Genomic DNA, 21206 nt, shown 5'->3' on the forward strand with positions numbered 1-21206 from the left:
TTCAGGGAGATTTAAAGTCACTACGAGTGCCCTCACCGTTGACTGTTTGTAGACTATTTTTTCTCTTCTGCTAGTTTTCAGGAGATAACAGCTTCCTCGGGGGATGTAGGATTTTTTTTTTCACTACGTAGGGCATTCTCCCAACATGCTTGAACTTCCCAAATCTTGTAACTCCAGGGTATCCTTCCCCGGCACCCTGAACCTGCTGGTTCATCATATACAGGGTTAACCAAGACCCTGCCGGAATCGGTCAAGGTCATCGGGGCGGGTGCCAGTCCGCGAGGACCTGAAGGCGCTCTTCCAGGCCCATGTCCAGCTTCGCTCTGCCGCCCCCACCCCTACTCTGGGGGTTCGCTCCGGCTGACGGCGACTTGGTCCTGAGACGCCTCCTCCGCCCTCGCGGTGGCCCTGCTTGGCACCGCGCCTCTGGAAGCTTCCTGAGTTGCAGGCGGTGGGGGCGGCCCGGGGGAAACCGGGGCGGAGCCGGCGGCGGCCGGGGGGCCGGGCTACGCCTCCGTGGGCTGATCGACCGCGCCCGGAAGCCGCGCTCAGCCCGGCTGCAGCCGCTCGGGCGGAAGGTCCGAGGCAGCCCCGCCCCCGCTGTCGCCGGCTAGCCGGCCTCTCGCCCCAAGACCCGCGCGCCCGCGGTTCCCGCGCCATGCAGCGCCTAGCCATGGACTTGCGGATGCTCTCCCGGGAGCTCTCGCACTACCTGGAGCATCAAGTCCGGGTGGGTTTCTTCGGTTCAGGCGTGGGCTTCTCCCTGATCCTGGGCTTCAGCGTCGCTTACGCCTGCTACTACCTGAGCAGCATTGCCAAGGTGAGCCGGGGGATGCCACGGGCGCCTTGGCGCAGGGCCGCGGGCAGCTTTGCCGGGAGTGACAACAGCAGGCGAAGCCGGAGGTGCCGCTGGCAAGTCAAGGGCGAGTGGCCGGGGCCGTCCGAGGGGGCCCTTTCCCCGGCATCTGCTGGATGCCCTCCGGGAGCGCGGGACCCTGCTGACCTCGGCGCAGGTGGCGCTGCCAGGTCACCTTTCGCTAACCCGGCGGAGCTGCCCCCGAGATGCTCTCTTAACATTTTTCAGGGTGACTCCCGGGCGTCAACTCTCGCCTTTCCCTAAAGGGATTTAATAAACCGCTCTTAGATTCGTTGTGTTTGAAGAACTTGCATCAGGCTTCCAAGAAGGATATTAATCAGACTGGTCTCGTGCGCTGGGGGACTAGTCTGCGCTTGTTACTGGTTTACGGTTGGCAGAAACTTTGCTCTATTCTGGGCCCTTCGCTGATACTGGCTCTCTCCACAGAAGCCCCAGTTAGTGACGGGGGGTGAGAGTTTCAGCCGCTTCCTTCAGGACCACTGTCCCGTGGTGACAGAAACCTACTACCCGACCGTCTGGTGCTGGGAGAGTCGAGGACAGACGCTGCTGAGACCTTTCATCACTTCCAAGCCCCTGGTGCAGTACAGGAAGTATGTAAATTTCCTTTTTTCAGTCATTTCTTCAAAGTCACAGTGTTTTGCATACTTTCAATATTTGGTTCATAGAACCTCTGGCTTAGGAAGTATATAGAAGAGCAAGGAGGGATGAAGGTGGAAGGTATGTGTGCCACACTCGCGCAACTGCAGGAAGATATTCACGTGTCACCTTTCATCACTGTGCGGGGGAGGTGCTCCGGTGTAAACGGCTTGTTTCTAAGATGAGAGGTGCTTGGGACTTACTCTTTTCCCAATCTGCCCTGCATCTGGCTCTGAGAACCTAGTTTCTTTGATGATGTACGTTGAGCTCGTCGTGGGGGTGAGATGGATGCCAGTTAATTTGGACTTTCTGTGATGGACCCCAGTAAAGTGCTTATCATATTGATAAGCAAATGGATTTCGATGCTAATGTCATTAGGGTGTTAAAAGATGTGGTCCAGAATATATTAGTAACCAGGAGATTTAAATGGTGCCTATTATTAATTTTCCTGAGTCATTTATTCCTTTCTGGAATTTCTTTTATTGCCTGGAACTTGCACTATTTATTTGGGAAAATTCTTCAAAGTTGTAGATACTGTGTGAGAAGTACTTTGAAACCTTTAAGAAGCCAATTTTGTAATATGCACTATGAGGAGACTGCATTATAGAGTGAAGACAACAAGAGCAGTGACCAGTTCAACAGTTTACTTATTCATCATTTCCCTGTTGAATTATTTGGGTGACCTCAATCAAATAGGGGCTAAATGCTGGGTATTTCAGAGTAATGAGGAAATGATTAAAATAAGTATGTGAAGTAGTTTGAAGTTCATTTTTGTATACTACCTTTTACTGATCTTGCTGAAAATACTTATTGTACTAATTTTGTGACATCCATGCAATGGAAGAAAGTGACGTGTGTGTTAGTGGATGCATAAAAAAGTTATTGTAAGATGACTAAATAATGTCAGGTATATATACAGAATTAAGAACTAACATTAAGACATGACTTGCGGGACTTCCATGGTTGTCCAGTGTTTAAGACTCTGCCCTTCCAATGCAGGGGTTCTGGGTTTGATCGATCCCTGGTCAGGGAACTAAGATCCCACATGCCACGTGGTGTGGCCAAAAAAAAAAAAACCCATGACTTGGAACACTAAAGGAGCATATCTTTTGTATTATTTCTTTCAGTGAACTTATTAAAACTGCAGATGGAGGACAAATTTCCCTGGACTGGTTTGATAATGATAACAGTAAGCGTTATATGGATGCCAGCACCCGACCTACTGTCTTATTGTTGCCTGGCCTCACTGGAACAAGCAAGGAATCGTATATCCTTCATATGATCCACCTCAGTGAAGAACTAGGATACAGGTACCCATGAATGATTTCTTTTATTTTTCACTTAATTCATTTTAAATGAGGCTTCACTGTGTCTACATGTTTGTTTCTGAAATACTTGTTATTTCTTCCATGGATTAAGTAATCCCCTAAATTATTATTTTTCCCTGCTTCTTCCTTTCCCTCTTTGTTCAGGAAAATGCATAATTGAATCATTTCACAGAAAATAGCACTTCGTCACTGAGTAACGGATTTTGGCCAAACAAATGAATGAAATTAGAATCACCTAGGAATTATAGGACCTAGGCCTGAGAAGCAGTAGGTCACAGTGAAGGGACTGCTAGGAGAACAGCGATTACAAACCCCTGAGAGGCCACACAGGGGCCCTCATGTCAGACTTCATATTTGAACCCTGGATCCACTAGTCTTCTCTCATCAGATCAGATCCAAGTGTACAGAATATTCAGAGTCAGCTTGTAGGTCATCCTTATCTTTCCAAAGGTGATCTGTGCCTTTTCTGTCCACCTGAGTTTGCAGGTGCACAAGACCAGGGCCCAGTTAACGATGGTGCAGCATTTTTAAGTAATTATTATTCAACTCAGTCACCAGATACTTTTTAATTTTTCTGAGCAACTTAGCAACTTTTAAGTTTCCGGTTGAGCTCTAAAATTTTAAAGCAGAGTCATGTGAAAGGTACTGCTGTTTTGAGCCTTAGTCTTTTTTTGCCAATGATACTTATGGTTGTGGAACACTGTGAGTTGCAGTTAAAGAAGAGTTGTTATCTTTTCTTAAGCTTAGAAGACTTGTTTGTGTAAAAAACTGATGTTGACTTTATATTAATAAAAACATTTTGATATAAAGAAGAAAATGCAAGAAAAAAAGAGAGAAGAAAATACCATAATAGCTGATTCAATTTTAATAAGTTGACTCTGACTTTTTTTTTATAGATAAAGTTGATTTTGTTCATGAGGTGACAGTCTCTTGGAAGTTTTAAGATGGTGTTCCAGAATTATGATTCCAATTAAATTTGCACTCAGAAATAGCAGGAATTTTATTATTATCCCATGTTTAAGCACCATCTAGTTAGTTCTGAGGCTTGATTCCAATTTTCTTGCTGAAACAGTCATGCTGAAAAAATACAGATCATAAAACCTTTTGTACATATTTAAATTTCTGATTCTATACTTTGCCTGAACTGTCACCCAAGATTTAGAAAGTGCTTTTAAAAATAGTGACTTTTAAAAAACGGTTTACATCAAAAAAATCTTAAAAAACTGGAATTAGAACTGCCATATGACCCAGCAATCCCACTTCTGGGCATACACACTGAGGAAACCAGATCTGAAAGAGACACGTGCACCCCAATGTTCATCGCAGCACTGTTTATAATAGCCAGGACATGGAAGCAACCTAGATGCCCATCAGCAGACGAATGGATAAGGAAGCTGTGGTACATAAACACCATGGAATATTACTCAGCCATAAAAAGAATTCATTTGAATCAGTTCTAATGAGATGGATGAAACTGGAGCCCATTATACAGAGTGAAGTAAGCCAGAAAGATAAAGACCAATACAGTATACTAACACATATATATGGAATTTAGAAAGATGGTAATGATAACCCTATATGCAAAGCAGAAAAAGAGACGCAGATGTACAGAACAGACTTTTGGACTCTGTGGGAGAAGGCGAGGGTGAGATATTTTGAGAGAACAGCATCGAAACATGTATATTATCTATAGTGAAACAGATCACCAGCCCAGGCTGGATGCATGAGACAAGTGCTCGGGCCTGGTGCACTGGGAAGACCCAGAGGAATCGAGTGGAGAGGGAGGTGGGAGGTGGGATTGGGATGGGAATACGTGTAAATCCATGGATGATTCATGTCAATGTATGACAAAAACCACTACAATATTGTAAAGTAATTAGCCTCCAACTAATAAAAATAAATGAAAAAAAATTAAAAAAAAAAAACAGTTTACATCAAAAAATCTTTGAAGAAAAAAAATGGGGAGGGGACTTCCCTGGCACTCTAGTGGTTAAGACTTTGCCTTCCAGTGCAGGGAGTGGGGTCTGATCCCTAGTTGTGATGCTAAGATTCGACATGCCTCTTGGTCAAAAAACCAAAACATAAAAAGAAGTAATATTGTAACAAATTCAATAAAGACATTTAAAAAATGGTCCACATCAAAAAAAAATCTTTAAAAAATAAAAACAATGTAATTGTAGGGAGATGGGGAGGAAGAGGGATGGACTGGGAGTTTGGGGTTAATAGATACAAACTATTACATTTAGACTGGATAAACAACAAGGTCCTACCATATAGCACAGGGAACTATATCTCGTCTCCTAAGGTAAACCATAGTGGAAAAGAATATGAGAATGTATACATGTATGTGTAACTGTACACATAAATAAACAAAACACAATGTAGTGAAAACTCAAAGACTGAATCTCATCAGCTGTAGAGTTGCCAGTAGGTGTGGCTTTTTCCATCACTTGTAAAAATTTCCAAATTTTATTACCATGGCTATCATTACACTGTGCTTCAAAGCTGTGAATGTGAAAAAGTGAAGTTGCTCAGTCGAGTCTGACTCTTTGCGACCCCATGGACTGTCCTACCAGGCTCCTCCGTCGATGGGATTTTCCAGGCAAGAGTACTGGAGTGGGCTGCCATTTCCTTCTCCAGGGGATCTTCCCAACCCAGGGATCAAACCCGGGTCTCCTGCGCTGCAGACAGATGCTTTAGGAAGGTTCTAGTTTCCCTAAGGGCTAAAATCTCTTCTACTGATTTAGTAATTTATTGAGAATGTACAATAAGGAAGGCTTTACACTGTGAGGGGAAACAAAGGGTTATGGCCAATTGCCCTTATGATAAGGAGCTTAGAGAGGGACAGGCTAGACCAGTTCACTGTTGGCTGCTTGAAGACACAGCTTATTTGGGTTTCAGGAACTCTAATGCTGAGTCACACTGGGTTAAAGGTAGCAGAATGTATGAGTAAACAATGACCAGTAAACTTTTCAATAGCCTTTGGGCCTAACCTAATTTGTTTTTAAGTGCAAGGAATCTCTGACACTAGGTTGAGAGGGCTAGCTTTTGTTGTATAACAAATTATCCCCAAACATAGTAGCTAAAAGCAGCAGCATTTCTGCTCACAATTCTGTGGGTCAACAGTTTGAGCTGAGCTCAGCTGGTTGGTTCTTCTGGCCTTGGCTGGAATGATTCATGCATTTGTGGTCTGCCGCCAGGGAAACTCTGGACTTGGGAGTCATCTGCAGCGATGACTCATGTCAGCTCCACATGATCTTTCACCCTCCATCAGGCTCACCAGTGTTCACTGGGTGGCAGAGGGTCCCAAGAGTCCAAAAGTCAGATCTCCCTGGCGGTCCAGTGGTTAAGAATCTGCATGCCAATGCAGGGGACATGGGTTTGAAGAAGATCCCACGTGCTGTGGGGCAACTAAGCCTGTGCACCACAGCTGCTGCGCCCTGCTCTAGAGCCTGTGCTCTGCATCAAGAGAAGCCACAGTAATGAAAAGCCTGCAAACCCACAATGAAGAGTAGCCCCCACTCGCCACAACTAGAGAAAACCCATGCACAGCAATGAAGACCCAGCACAGCCAAAATAAATAAATTAATTAATTTAAAAAAAAATTTTTTAAAAGAATCTAAAGTGACAACTTCAAGTCTTCTTCAGGCCCATTCCTGGTGGTGGCTCAGACAGTGAAGAATCTGCCTGCAGTGCAGGAGACCCAGGTTCAATCCCTGAATCAGAAAGATCCCCTGCAGAAGGGAATGGTAACCCACTGCAGTATTCTTCTCTGGAGAATTCTATAGACAGAGGAGCCTGGCGGGCTGTAGTTCATGGGGTGACAAAGAGTCAGACAGGACTGAGCAACCAACACTGCAGTTTAAGCACTCTCATAATATTGTTTCTGCCAGATTGTAGTCAAAACAAGTCATGTGGTCAGCCTAAGTCAGCAGGTAGGAATTTAGACTCCACCTCCTATTAAGTATGTTTGCAATCTATTGGAGACAGTGAGGTGGTTTCAGTGCCACTGACATTAAAAAAAAAAAGAAAAAAAAAGGATCCTGTTCTTTGGTACAAGTCTAGACTGAGTCCTTAGGCTGCAAAACAGATCTAAGTCACTGATGACTTAGATGAAGACTGGGATGAAGCAGATAAGAGAGCTTAGGGAAAGGTGTGTAACGTGGGGGAAAGTGCATGTGCTTTAAAGCCAGGTCTGGGTTCAAATGTTGGAACTGCCACTTGCTGAGGGACCTTGGGCAACTAATTTTTAGCTTCCCCAATATATCTTCTCACTTACTACAGAGCTGAAATGAACTAGAGTGTATCAGGTGGTTTCATGCCTTGAACAAAGCAGGTCTGTAGATATGTTTGTCTTCCTTCCTGAGCTTTTTATTCCCTGAGAACAGTACAACAGTTTTTTTAATAGTTTAAAGATCAAGTACAAGTAAACCTGCTTCTTGGGAAACATCTAGCTTCCTCACAGGAATGCTTGTACATTATGATAATGTTTCCCATACAGTAGAGTTGCATGAGCACCCCAATATCAGGAGGGTGCATGTGCCTTCAAGCCTCAGTTACTATCTTATGTAAAGTTCAAGTTCATTGGGAGGGTTGTGCATTCTGTCAGGTCACCGGGGAATCACTGATGCTTCACTGGTGAGATATGATTTAGAGGCAACCTAACTCCTTTCATGTGGACAACTGAAACCTAAAAATTTACTGTTACTCTTAAGTAGATGTCTTTTCCTGTACCTAAAAACTAACAAAGAGGCAGAGCCTTTCTGTTAAAGTTCACTAATTCAAAATTAATAATGAAAGGAAACTAAGCTGAGGGTCATTTAAGGTAATCGTGAGCAAGGGAGGGCAAAGGTAAATGAAGCTGAATGGGGTTGGCTTGCCTTCACTGGCAGAGTGCACCATGTACTCCCTGAATTAACTTGTCTCTGGGAGAAGAGAATTTGCTGAGTCAGACAACTCCAGTCATTCTTCCAAATTGTATCAATCAGAAAAGTTCATGTCCCAGAGAGCAAATAAGGTAAGAAGACCAGGAGGCCAAGAGTGTATTTAGAGAGAAGCCCTCTCAGAAACCAGAGTACTGAAGAAAAAATTATTCCCTGTAATAAGTTATACCCATATAATTGATAAAGTAGCTGGAAATCTCATTCATTTCTCCAAGATTTCTTTTTTAAAAAATTCTATTCAATAACACAGCCTAAGAGGTATTATTTTGCATACAAGGATAATATCCTGTTTTCTTAAATCTTTTTCCCATTCTCTGAAGAAGTTCCAACACTTCCCCAGTGACTCAGTGGTAAACAATCTGCCTGCCAATGCAGGAGACATAGGACACTCAGGTTCGATCCCTGGGTTGGGAAGAGCCCCAGGAGGAGAAAGGGCAACCTACTCCAGTATTCTTGCTGGGAAAATCCCATGGACAGAGGAGCCTGGTGAGCTATAGTCCACGGGGCCTCAAAGAGTCAGACACTATTGAAACAAACAGTATACTGTATACTACTTCAAGTAAGGTCAGAGAGAAAAATGGTAACTCTAAGAGCATCTTAATCATCTTCTGTTGAGACCGTTCATCTGTTTTATGCCACCCCCAACTAATATTTAAAAAGAGTGACCCATCCAGAATTGTGTAATAATAAGTTCATTGACATCTAGGTCAGTTATGAAGTATTTTGGCGCAATCAAGTACAGTATCAGAACCTCTGTTCCCAAAGAGCATAAGCACAGTCTAGTGGAACTGGCAGAGAAAATTCAGAAATAAGGAAGAAATTCATTAGAGAGGACCAGGATTGGCTCCAAGTGTCAGAATACTCAAAATACCAGTGACTTAAACAAGATACAGGTTTATTTCTCTCTCATGTGAAAATCTAAGAAGGTGAACTGAGATTCTGTAGCATCAGAAGAGCAAGTTTTGGAACTTTCCCAGTGGTCCAGTGGCTAAAACTCTTTGCTCCCAAGCAGGGGGCCCAGGTTCAATCCCTGGCCAGGGAACTAGATCCCATATGCTGCAACTAAGACCTGGCTCAGTCGAATAAATAAATACTTTATATAAATAAATAAATACTTTTTGAAAAAACGTCAGTTTCTTTTATCATGTTGCTTCATAACTTATGGCTGCTTCAGCTCCAGCTGTCACACCTACATTCCAACCCCAAGAAGAAGAAAAAAGGGAGACTAGAGAAGGCACCATCTTTTTTTTAAGGATGCTTTGCAACGCATGTGCTTGTCAGTTTTGTTTTCCTCACATGGGTCTGCTCTTTCTTAGCTGGAAAGGATGTTTGAGAGTAAAGTCTTTATTTGGGGCAGCTATGTACCCAGAGGAAACTGGGGGACTCTGTTACTGAGGAAGAAGGACAGGGTGGATATTGAGAGATCCCTGACAGCCTCCAGCACTGACTGATCAAGCGTTGCAAGTGCCAGGATTCTGTACTCCCAGGAAGCAAGCGAGACATTTCATAGAGGGAAGAAATAGGTCAGCATGGTTGGATGCAACTGAAAGGGCCAGGAGAATGAGGGTAGATAAAGCACAATTTGAGAAGATGTAATACGGCAGGAGGAAGGAAGCCCAGCTGCTGGGCAAAAAGGTCTCAGGAGACAAGAGCGAGTCACACATTTGTTTGTTTTTTTGGCTGAACGGCTTCCAGGAGCCTAGTTCCCTGACCAGGGATTGAACGTGGGTCCTCTGCAATGGAAGTGTGGAGTCCTAACCCGTGGACTGCCTGGAATTCCTGGGTCACACAGTTAAATTTTGACAGAGAAACGAGAGAAACAGCAGAAGAGGACAAAAGGATCAAGTGAGGAATTAGTCAAGATTGCAGACATATGTTTCAAAAAATTCGCTTCTTGCCACACTTAAAAAACACTCACAGGGACTTTCCTGGTATCTTAGTGGTAAAGAATCCTCCTGCCAATGCAGGAGACCCGAGTTCGATCCCTGACCCAGGAAGATCCCACATGCTGTGGAACAACTAAGCCCTTGCACTGCAGGTACTGAAGCTGGTGTGCCCTAGAGCCTGTGTTTGACAACAGGAGAAACCACAGCAATGAGAAGCCCCCACAGTGCAAATAGAGAGTAGCCCCAGCTCACTGCTTCCATGGTGGTGAAGAATCTGACTGAAATGCAGGCGACCTGAGTTCAAAAGCCTGGATCTGGAAGATCCCCTGGAGAAGGTAATGGCTACCCACTCCAATATTCTTGCCTGGAGAATGCCACGGATAGAGGAGAGTGGCGGACCACAGTCCATGGGGTTGCAAAGAGTCGGACACGACTGAGCACCTAACACCCCTAACACACACAAGCTGCTCACTGCAACTTGCGAAAAGTCTGCCCCCGCAGCAAGGAAGACCCAGCACAGTCAAAAAGAAAGAAATTTTTAAAAAAAAATTTTTTAAAGAACATTAAAAATACAGAAAGCACTGATTTTCTTCTGTGGTTTGACAGGACTGACATCTCCTGTCCTTCATGGTAGAGCCCACTATTGGGAGCAAGGATGTCAGTGTCCATCGTTTATCTTTCTGAGATATTTGAAGTGGACGATGATTTATTTTTTAAATTTTAAGATGTTTAATAGATGTATGAAGTGGACAAAGGAGTAAAGGTCAAGTGGATCAAATGCTTCAGCAAATGTCTTTTCAACATGAAGGTAATGCAGAAATACAATTTCAGTGTCAACCTTTGACCATTAATAACTCTTTTACCTATCGGAAAGAGGAAAATTAGAGATATTTGTTTCCTAGTTTAAAACTTGCCATTATTGTAACTCTTAGAGCTATAAATGTTTCAGGAAGAATAAATACACATCACATACAGAGAGCTCAGAATTTCTTGATAACACCACATAGTTGCTAATATAGATACATCAACCTAGTATTTATGTTATCTCCTTTTATCACTTTTTGAATTTTTTCTGTCTTTTTAATTTTCTCTATTAGCTACTGTAGATTGTTTTAGCCTAAGAGCTACTCCTTTATTCTCCTTTCCCTTAAAGTGGGAGATGATTTTAAAGAGGTTAAAATTTGACTAATTGTAAATGGTCCTTCTCTTTCCAGTTTGAAGTTTGGGCTTGCACATTTTTTTATGTAGAGGAAGTAGCACCAGTGGAGGTAGATGGTTAGCTTTTCCTGAAGCATTATGAGCACAGTGGAGGGCTCTCCAAAGACTCTTCTTGAGGGAGGAAGGAAGAGGAGAATGAACTATTGAAAATCAGGCACAAAAACTAAAGGATGAGCTTTGATTACTAGTCAAAGCTGTGGTTTTCCCAGTAGTCATGTACGAATGTGAGAATTGGACCGTAAAGAAGGCTGAATGCCAAAGAATTGATGCTTTTGAACTGTGATGCTGGCGAAGACTCTTGAGAGTCCCTTGGACTGCAAAGGAATCAAACCAGTGAATCTTAAAGGGAATCAACCCTGAATATTCATTGGAAGGAGTGCTGCTAAAGCTGAAGTTCTGGTACTTTGGTTTCCTGCTGCAGAGAACCAACTCATTGGAAAATACCCTGATACTGGGAAGGATTTCGGGCAGGAGAAGAGAGTGACAGAGGATGAGATGGTTGGATGGCATCACCAACTCAATGAACGTGAGTTTGCGCAAACTCATGGTTTTGAGCTTTTGAGTTTTGAGCAAACTCAAGGAGATGGTGAAAGACAGGGAAGCCTGGCATGCTGCAGTCCATGGGATCGTAAGAGTTGGACACAGCTTAGTGACTGAACAATAATCTAAAAGCAGTATCTTAGATAAGACATCATTTTAAATTAACATCAGAATGTTTTTTTTTTATCAGAAAGTATGTTTATGATCTATTGTTAAAATAATTTCATTTTTGAAGTTTTGAGAATGAGTCAGTTAACTTGATTTTTCATGAGACTGGCTAGATGAGATAATGCTAAATGTTAGAAAGCACTGAATGAGGTACTTAGCTTATTTAGTTGCATTTCTGGGAAAGGATATGGTGGATGCCAACAAGTAATCCTGTTCTCTAGGGAACTCGCTGTTAGATGTTCCACTATAAAATGATACCTTAATTAACAAACTTTCAAGGACAAAGCTCTTTTTATCAGAGCTGACATGCCCTCAAAGGGTACTCTGTGTTCAGAGCACCCATCTTTTTGGAAAAAGAGACTTTAATGTTACTAGGCTAGATAGCATGGGGCAGCATAGTGAGCTGGTTAAGTGGATCACCAAGTCAAATCTGCCTGCATTCAAATTCCAGCTTTGTCACATACTACCCATGTTTCCATGACGAATTATTTAGTTAATCTGTGCCTCAATTTTCTCATCTGTAAAGACCACCTATACTTCATAGGGTTATAAGGATTACGTGTAATGTGTATGAAGAACCTTGGCCCATGATGAACATTTGTTAAAGCATTAAGCTAGGAAAGTTAAAGGAGTGAATCAGGCCGTGGTCTGGCTTAGAAAAGGCCCTCGGACTTCCCTGGCGATCTAGTGGTTAAGATTCTGCGCTTCCAGTGCAAAGGGTATGGGTTCCATCCCTGGTCAGGGAATTGAGTTCCCACATGCCTCACATTCTTTTAGTCTGGCCAAGGAGCATCATTCTTTTAGTCTGTTCAGTTGGAAATGAGGTACTTACTGCCTTGGCCCTATTACCAGCCGCAAAACCATCCTAGGAGAGCCCAGAGACAGCAGTGTGCCTGGCCAGGCAGTGGGAGGAACAAGGAGAAGGAAGGTGAGATCTGGCTTAGGTGGAGCAGCCGTTGGAATCTACATCTTAGAACACAGACATGTCTATGACTCGGTTTGGGGAGATAAAGTTGCCAGCAGTGAGTTGTGACGTAGAGTAATTCCTGTTAGTTCATTATTATTATTTTTTTATTAAGTTATTATTATTAATGTAGAACTCTTTTGTTCTTAAAAATAGGATTTTCTGTAGGTTAGTTCAACTGGGTCTTAAGTTAACAGGAATACCAAAGAGACCCAGCTAGAATTCAAATGAGTAAGATAAAATATGAGAACATCAGAAAACAACTGAGTAAATGTTGGGGAAAAGGGGAGCACTAATGGGGAAAAAAGATTCCAATAAGACATTTTCAGAATTTGTTGAAAGAGAACTCTTGACGCTAATGGTATAATAAGGTTTTCAGCTTCCTCACATCAAAGATAACTGACGTTTTCCCCTTGCGGCCCTGGTTTTAAAATATTTAGCCTAATAAATTGCATTTAGCTAAATGTTAACTTGTTGGTCTTTTTTTGTTTTAAATTCACAAGGGCACTTAGAGCTTGTGATCAGCAAGAAATAATTAGAATTGCTATTTTTGTTTACTGTAATTAAATTAAGCTTTGTTGAGTGTCTGCCACATAATAGGTGCTATACACAAGTTATTTTATTTAATATGAACTCAATTGTAAGATATATATTACTAACCCCATTTTACCAACCAAAAACAGAACTATGGTGTTAGTAATTTCACCAAAATTAAACAGTGTGACAGGGTTAAGTTCCCACTGTGCAGCCTCACTGCAGAAAAATATATAAATTCAGTTCAGTTCAGTTCAGTCACTCAGTCGTGTCTGACTCTTTGTGACCCCATGGACTGCAACTCTCCAGGTTTCCTTGTCCATCACCAGCTGACTTCTGTTAGGCTCTTTGAAATCTTGGTCATTTTTGAAAACTCTCCTTTACTACATTTTCACATGGATGTCTCAGGCTCCCAACAATTAGCTCCTCAAGTCCCATGATTTTTGCTTATAGAGATAATGTAGACCTGTAATATCATAGGATTCAATTTTATCAGGAAACTGAAGACACGACAGGCAAATAAGTCATGTTTCCTACTCAGAGAATAGATTTTATAGGGAAAGAGTTGAAACAAGAGAGTGAGAGAATGAGGCTCATGATTTATGAATTAACTTTCATTGTTCTCCATTACCATGTGATAATCAGCAGCTGGGCATTAAAACGGTCAGTAATATAGTCTTGTTAATTATGTGTTTGATTTCTGATGCTTCATATTCTAGAAGAAAGTATATGAATTATATTTGTCTGTCTTGATGTCTTTCTGATCTTAGTGAGGCTGGAAATATTCAGGTATTATCATTTTTTAATAAGAATGTATTATGCTGTTGGATGTAATGTTATACAAATGTAAATTGGGTTAAGATAGTTGATTAGGTTATGCAAATGTGAATTAGGCTAAGATAGTTGTTAGTGTTATTCATATACTTTATATCTTTACTAGTTTTTTTATCTAGCTGATGTGAGGATCTTAAAATCAACTATGATTATGGATTTTCTATTTCCCCATTTAATTCTATCAATTTTTATGTCATGTATTTGGAACCTCTGTTATCAGTCACATGTACATTTATGATTATTAATCTTCCTATGAATGAACTCTTACATCATTATGATATGTTCTTCTTTGTCTCTGGATGTAACATCTATCTGGTATTACTGTATCCACTCTGTCCTACTTAGGCTTATCATTTATGTGAGATATCTCTTTTTATATGTTAACTTTCAAAGTATCTGTGTTTATTTGCAGGGCACTGCTTGTAGATAGCATATAGCTGGGTCTTAAAGGTTTTTATCCAGTCTGACAACATCTGTCTTTTAATTAGAGCTTTTAAGTCCAATCACATTTAATGTCTTTATCAATATGGTAGATATAGATTTTACTGTTTTACTGTTTTATGATTTTTTATTCCCTCCTTCCCCTGTCACTTTTCTCTCTCTTTTTGAGTCTATGAATTGTGTCTTTTTAAATCAAATTTGTAAAAATTTTGGCCATTATTTCTTTAGATATTTTTTCTCTCCTATTCTCTCCTCTCCTTCTGGATCCAAAATTACAGGTATGTTAGATCTTTTCATAATGTGCCCAAATCAATGAACTTTTATTCATTTTTTCCCAATCTCTTTTTTCCCTCTCTCATCTTGAGATTGGAACTGCAATTTGTAAATCCAGTGAATATTTTTTATTCCAGTATTGTGTTTTTTTAACCTAGTTTTTCCATTTTTGATAGGTTTTATTGTTCTGCTGATATTTCCTTTAAAAGAAAATTCATTACAAGCTAATTTTCATCTATGTCTTTGAGGATAGTTTAAATCCACACCTATTAATTCTAACACCTTGGACTGTCTCAACTTCAGTTACGTTGATTATCTTGTCTCTTGAGGTGGGCCACATTTTTCTGTTTCTTCAGAGTATAGTTATTGTGGATTTTGTTCTGAATAGCTTCAATGATCCATTGTAGAGACTCTGGATTCTGTTATGTATTTCTAAAGAGTTTTCTAATGACTGAGTTTTGTTTTTCAGACAGATAATTTGAGTAAATTCAAACTTAAAACTCTGTCCCATCTGCAGTAGACAGCAGCTGAAATCTCTGTATAGGTTTTCATCCTTAACTGGGCTGCCTGGGATCCATGTCACAGAAAACTCAGTCAGAGCTTTGCAGTCAGTGTTTTTATGCAGAATTTAGGCCCCTGTCTCTGTATCTTTCTCTTTTCTGAGATTTCCCCCCTCATCTTCTCTTATAGTTGCAGCAAATTCTGTTTTCTGATTTTCAAGCCCACGAGGCTGAACTTTTTTTTTTTTGAGACTGAACATTTTTATTTGACCTTTATCTATTACTGGATAATACCAGCTGGTGCCTCCCCTCAGGCAAAAAGCTGTGAAAAGGAGACTTACCCAATGCCATTTTTTTCCTTCCAAGTGTCAAGTCCCATTTAGTTTCTGCCTGCCTTGGTTGTTCTCCATTGCCTTTATAATTTATCAAGCATTTAATTATTATTCTATGGAAGGACTGACCTTGCAGGGTCTACCATGACATTTCTGGAAACAGAACTTCCTTGTCATCTTTCCTTAACCTGGCAGTCTGCACCCTAAGCCTATTTTGATCCTAACTTATTGTTTTTTAAATTTTCTTTAGTTTCTATCATTAGCCTAGTATATAGTCATGTTTCAGCTAACACGATCTATTTTCTCATCCCTTAGAAACGTTTATACAGTCCTGGTGTATATACATGGTGGCTCAGATGGTTAAGAATCTGCCTGTGATGCAGGAGGCTTGGTCTTCCCGATCCCTAGGTCAGGAAGATCCCCTGGAGAAGGGAATGGCAACCCACTCCAGTAATCTTGCCTGGACAATACCATGGACAGAGGAGCCTGGAGGGCTACAGTCCTTGGGCTCACGAAGAGTTGGACACGACTGAGCAACTAACCCTTTCACTTTTTCTTCTTGAGGCCAGGAACCTTATATCTTTATTTCTTTTTCTCCTACAAGCACTAACTGAATCTTTAATTCAGTAATTAGTCTGTTCAATAAATTTTTGAATGAACGAGTCATTCCAATATTAATATTCACGTAAAATGCCTAGAAGATGATCTAGCACACTGATAAATACTATCTGTTGTTATTACCTAAAATGAAAATGGTGAGCTCTGAATATTCTTCTCACTCCAGCCTTTGCTGGTTATTCTTTTCATTCATAGACTCAAAGAGTCGTGGAATCTTAGAACTGAAAAATAAAGTTATATGATAAAAATTCCTTTGTTCTTGTGAATCACTGGGCTTGAGCAGATTCAAGGCTATCTGACCCATTTCATTGTAATAGTGGTTCTCAACCAAGTGGTTCTCAGTAGCCCCCCTACAAAGAGGCACTTGATCCAAAATGCCCATGGTGCCTAACGTTGTGAAATCCTGCCTTGCGGGTAGCTCTCTGCCTTAGTTAACCTTCATTAAGAGCTTTCCTAGTTACTGTGGTCTGTTGTCATAGAAAATTCTCAATCCCAGATTTTATTTTTTAGTGTCTCCTCTTTATTTGTATTTTACCTATTTTAAGAAGAAAATTTAAATAGTTAAAATGCATAGAATTTCCCTCATATACACACCCTTTAAAATTACTTGGGGGGGAACTTCTCTGGTGGTCCAGTGGCTAAGACTTCATACTCCCAATGCAGGGGGCTCTGTTCGAACCCTGGTCAGGGAACTTGATCCCAGATGCCACATCTAAGAGTTTGAATGGATCCTGCATGTCACAACTAAGACCTGGTGCAGTCAAATAAATAAAACTTAAAAAATAAATAGATAAATAGTTTGGGAGAACTTGTGAAAATAATTTAGATAGAGTAGTTATAAAGTTAACAGGGGCCTATCAAATGTCTTAGGAAGAGTAGTTGTTTTTCAACCAGTCCTTTTCATTTTGCTAAAGTGTCCCCGAACGATGGTGAAGGCAGAAAAGGGCTTAAATGAGAGCAGCTAACTGATTGTCACCAATTGGATGGGAGAAGGGAGCCGTGTGGAAGCCTTCAGGCTTCCTGCCTCCAAAACTGCTCTGTCTTATCCTCCTGTATCTCTCCACCTCATTCCCAAGGCTAGAGGTAGATACAGTGATGAACGCATATCTTAATCCATAGAAGTACATACAGATGACTGAACAGGGTCAAGAACAAAGGCCTGTGGAGGGGTCAGTACACTTTCTCCTCTAGTGAGAGGTATTGGAGCTGTGAGCCACTGTTCAGAGTTGCCTAAAAGAAAGTGCAGACATCTCTGTCTGCAGTTTGGAAGAAAATCCCAGGTGCATAGGCTGCTCTTACCTGAGTGTGCAGATCATCACTTTCTTTCCCCTCACTAGCTCTGTCCCCTTCTCTCAGGGGACAGTCACATGATGATATCTTACCCTGGAATCCAATTTTTATCCTGAAGTCGTGTTTACATGCTGAAAGTGGTTCTTTTCTGAATGATGGAAAGCTTCAAGGTCATAATTAAATTTAGCCCCAATTCCTGTGTTATTTAGGTGCTTATGCAATAAATACAAGTGGCTGTCTTGCCATTCTTTTTTAGCAAAGACTAACTGACCATGCAGCATTTTAACTTTCCTGTGGGTTTTTGTAGTATATTTAAAATCTTTCTCTGAATAGTCAATAAAATATAATATTTCTAGCCTTTTCTCAAATCAGAGTTTTGTGATTTTAAAACATATGTCTTCTTTAAGTTCAGTTCAGTTGAGTTTAGTTCAGTCGCTCAGTCCTGTCTGACTCTTTGCAACCCCATGGACAGCAGCACTCTAGGCTTCCCTGTCCATTACCAACTCCCAGAGTTGACTCAAACTCATGTCCATTGAGTCAGTGATGCCATCCAACCTTCTCATCCTCTGTCGTCCCCTTCTCCTCCCACCTTTAATCTTTCCCAGCATCAGAGTCTTTTCAAATGAGTCAGTTCTACGTATCATATGGCCAAAGAATTGGAGTTTCAAATTCAGCATCAGCCCTTCCAATGAATATTCAGGACTAATTTCCTTTAGGATGAACTGGTTGGATCTCTTTGCTATCCAAAGGACTCTCAAGAGTCTTTTCCAACACCACATTCAAAAGCATCACTTCTTTAGCACTCAGCTTTCTTTATAGTCCAATTCTCATATCCATACATGACTACTGGAAAAACCATAGCTTTGATGGACCTTTGTTGGCAAAGTAATATTTCTGCTTTTTAATATGCTATCTAGGTTGGTCATAACTTTCCTTCCAAGGATCAAGCATCTCTTAATTTCATGGCTACAGTCACCATCTGCAATGATTTTGAAGTCCCCCAAAATAAAGTCTGTCACTGTTTCCATTGTTTCCCCATCTATTTGCCATGATGTGATGACACCAGATGCCATGATCTTTGTTTTCTGAATGTTGAGCTTTAAGCCAACTTTTTCACACTCCTCTTTCACTTTCATCAAGAGACTCTTTAGTTCTTCACTTTCTGCCATAAGGGTGGTGTCATCTGCATATTTGAGGTTATTGATATTTCTCCCAGCAATCTTGATTTGTACTTCATCCAGTCCAGCATTTCACACGGTGTACTCTGCGTATAAGTTAAATAAACAGGGTGACAGTATACAGCCTTGACCTACTTCTTTCCCTATTTGCAACCAGTCTCTTGTTGCATGTCCAGTTCTAACTGTTGCTTCCTGACCTGCATACAGATTATCAAGAGGCAGATCAGGTAGTCTGCTATTCCCATCTCTTTCAGAATTTTCCACAGTTTGTTGTGATCCAAACAATCAAAGGCTTTGGCAGAGTCAATAAAGCAGAAGTAGATGTTTTTCTGAAACTCTCTTGCTTTTTTGATGATCCAGTGGATGTTGGTAATTTGATTTCTGGTTCCTCTGCGTTTTCTAAATCCAGCTTCAACATCTGGAAGTTCATGGTTCACACACTGTTGAAGCCTGACTTCAAGAATTTTGAGCATTACTTTGCTAGCATGTGAGATGAGTGCAATTGTGTGATAGTTTGAGCATTCTTTGGCATTGCCTTTCTTCGGAATTGGAATGAAAACTGACCTTTTCTAGTCCTTTGGCCACTGGTAAGTTTTCCAAATTTGCTGGCATATTGAATGCAGCACTTTCACAGCATCATCTTTTAGGATTTGAAATAGCTCAGTTCCATCACCTCCACTAGCTCTGTTCATAGTGATGCTTCCTAAGGCCCACTTAACTTCGCATTCCAGGATGTCTGACTCTAGGTGAGTGATCACACCATCGTGATTATCTGGGTCGTGAAGATCTTTTTTGTATAGTTCTGTGTATTCTTGCCACCTCTTCTTAATAACTTCTGCTTGTGTTAGGTTCATACCATTTCTGTCCTTTATTGTGCCCATCTTTGCATGAAATGTTCCCTTGATAGCTCTAATTTTCTTGACGCGATCTCTAGTCTTTCCCATTCTATTGTTTTCCTCTATTTCTTTGCATTGATCACTGAGGAAAGCTTTCTTACCTCTACTTCTTATTCTTTGTAACAGTGCATTCAAATGGGTATATCTGTCCTTTTCTTCTTTGCCTTTTGCTTCTCTTCTTTCATAGTTGTTTGTAAGGCCTCCTCAGACAACCATTTTGTCTTTTTGCATTTCTTTTCCTTGGGGGTGGTCTTAATCACTGCTTCCTGTACAATGTCACGAACCTACGTCCATAGTTCTTCAGGCACTCTGTCTATCAGATCGAATCCCTTGAATCTATTGGTCACTTCCTCCGTATAGTCGTAAGGGATTTGATTTAGGTCATATCTGAATGATCTAGTGGTTTTCCCTACTTTCTTCAACTGAAGTCTGAATTTGGCAGTAAGGAGTTCATGATCTGAGCCACAGTCGGCTTCTGGTCCTGCTTTTGCTGACTGTATAGAGCTTCTCCATCTTTGGCTACAAAGAATATAATCAATCTGATTTCGGTATTGACCATCTGGTGATGTCCATGTGTAGAGTCTTCTCTTGTGTTGTTGGAGGAGGGTGTTTGCTATGACCAGTGGATTTTCTTGGCAAAACTGTTAGTAGGGCCTTTTCTTTCAGTAGGGCATAATAAAGCTGTCTATATGACCTTTCAGATGCGAGAAAGAATTCCTTTGCAAAAACATCCTGAAGTAAAATCTAAACCCCCTGAGTCCTTCCAAGTCATGAATATGTATTAGTGAATATTCAATTCATTGGTGCTAGAACCCATATGGTGATCAACAGTGCCTTGAAAGAAGGCAATTAGAGTACATACAAAATTGCTCTATATATTCTTAATTATAGGCTTTTTGTATTTATTTCTTCTGTGTTAAATACATCATGAAAACAAAGATAGTAAATGCTTTAAATACGCAAAAGGGATGTGAGGTTAAATTAGAACCTTAAATAATCTTGATTGATTAGTTAAGTCGATAGACAAAAAGAAAATGAATTTTAATTGACATAAATATAGATTCAGTAAGCCAAAGAGAACCCGTGCAGACACAAGTCAGGATTTTGTTTGAGGATGGCAAAAATACATATTTGGGGTTATGGTTGATGGAAAGTTTTGTCAGTGCAGAATGACTGTGTAAAGGTAGCGTGGTGCTGCAACTACCATTGCTGCTAATTAGCTAATGGTCTTTGTGTAGTTACTGTGAGCCAGTGGTACTCTGGAGCCCTTCACTTATGACCACTCACCCAGGACAGGCAAACAGGATTGTAGGACACAGAGCTATTCTTTCCTCCCCTAGGTCAGCCAAACACCAAGCAGCAGCATAGTGGGGACCCAGCCATCCAGCTCAGGTCCCATGTCCCTCGCAGTTCTACCTGCCGTGATGTTTTCACCGCAGGTAAAATTCCAGTCTCTCTATTTGCTGAGCTTTGAGGGGACAAGAGCTATTTCTCAGGATAGGAATAGATGCTCATTCCCTGGTGGGTCAGATGGTAAAGAATCTGCCTTCAATGCAGGAGACATGAGTTCACTCCCTGGGTCAGGAAGATCCCCTGCAGGAGGAATTGGCAACCCACTTCAGTATTCTTGCCTGGAGAATCCCATGGACAGAGGAGCCTGGCAGGGTACAGTCCATGTGGTCTACATAGGAAGAAGTCATAAAGATTCTGGTTTGGGTAGGAAAATTTAATACCATTTTGATATATAGTT

General features: G+C 41.1%; 1 protein-coding gene across 1 annotated transcript in view; it reads left to right on the forward strand.

Moving 5' to 3' along the window:
- Positions 1 to 536: 536 nt before the first annotated feature.
- ABHD3 (abhydrolase domain containing 3, phospholipase) overlaps positions 537 to 21206 on the forward strand; it is a 56455-nt gene continuing 35785 nt past the window's right edge. Inside the window, exons 1-3 of the mRNA XM_065932479.1 lie at positions 537 to 820; positions 1304 to 1467; positions 2641 to 2823. Of these exons, the coding sequence (XP_065788551.1) occupies positions 659 to 820; positions 1304 to 1467; positions 2641 to 2823 (509 nt within the window). The 5' untranslated portion in view covers positions 537 to 658. The remainder of the gene's footprint in view (positions 821 to 1303; positions 1468 to 2640; positions 2824 to 21206) is intronic.

The sequence above is a fragment of the Muntiacus reevesi genome, chromosome 4 (assembly GCF_963930625.1).
Source record: "Muntiacus reevesi chromosome 4, mMunRee1.1, whole genome shotgun sequence".
In the NCBI taxonomy this organism is placed as follows: domain Eukaryota; kingdom Metazoa; phylum Chordata; class Mammalia; order Artiodactyla; family Cervidae; genus Muntiacus; species Muntiacus reevesi.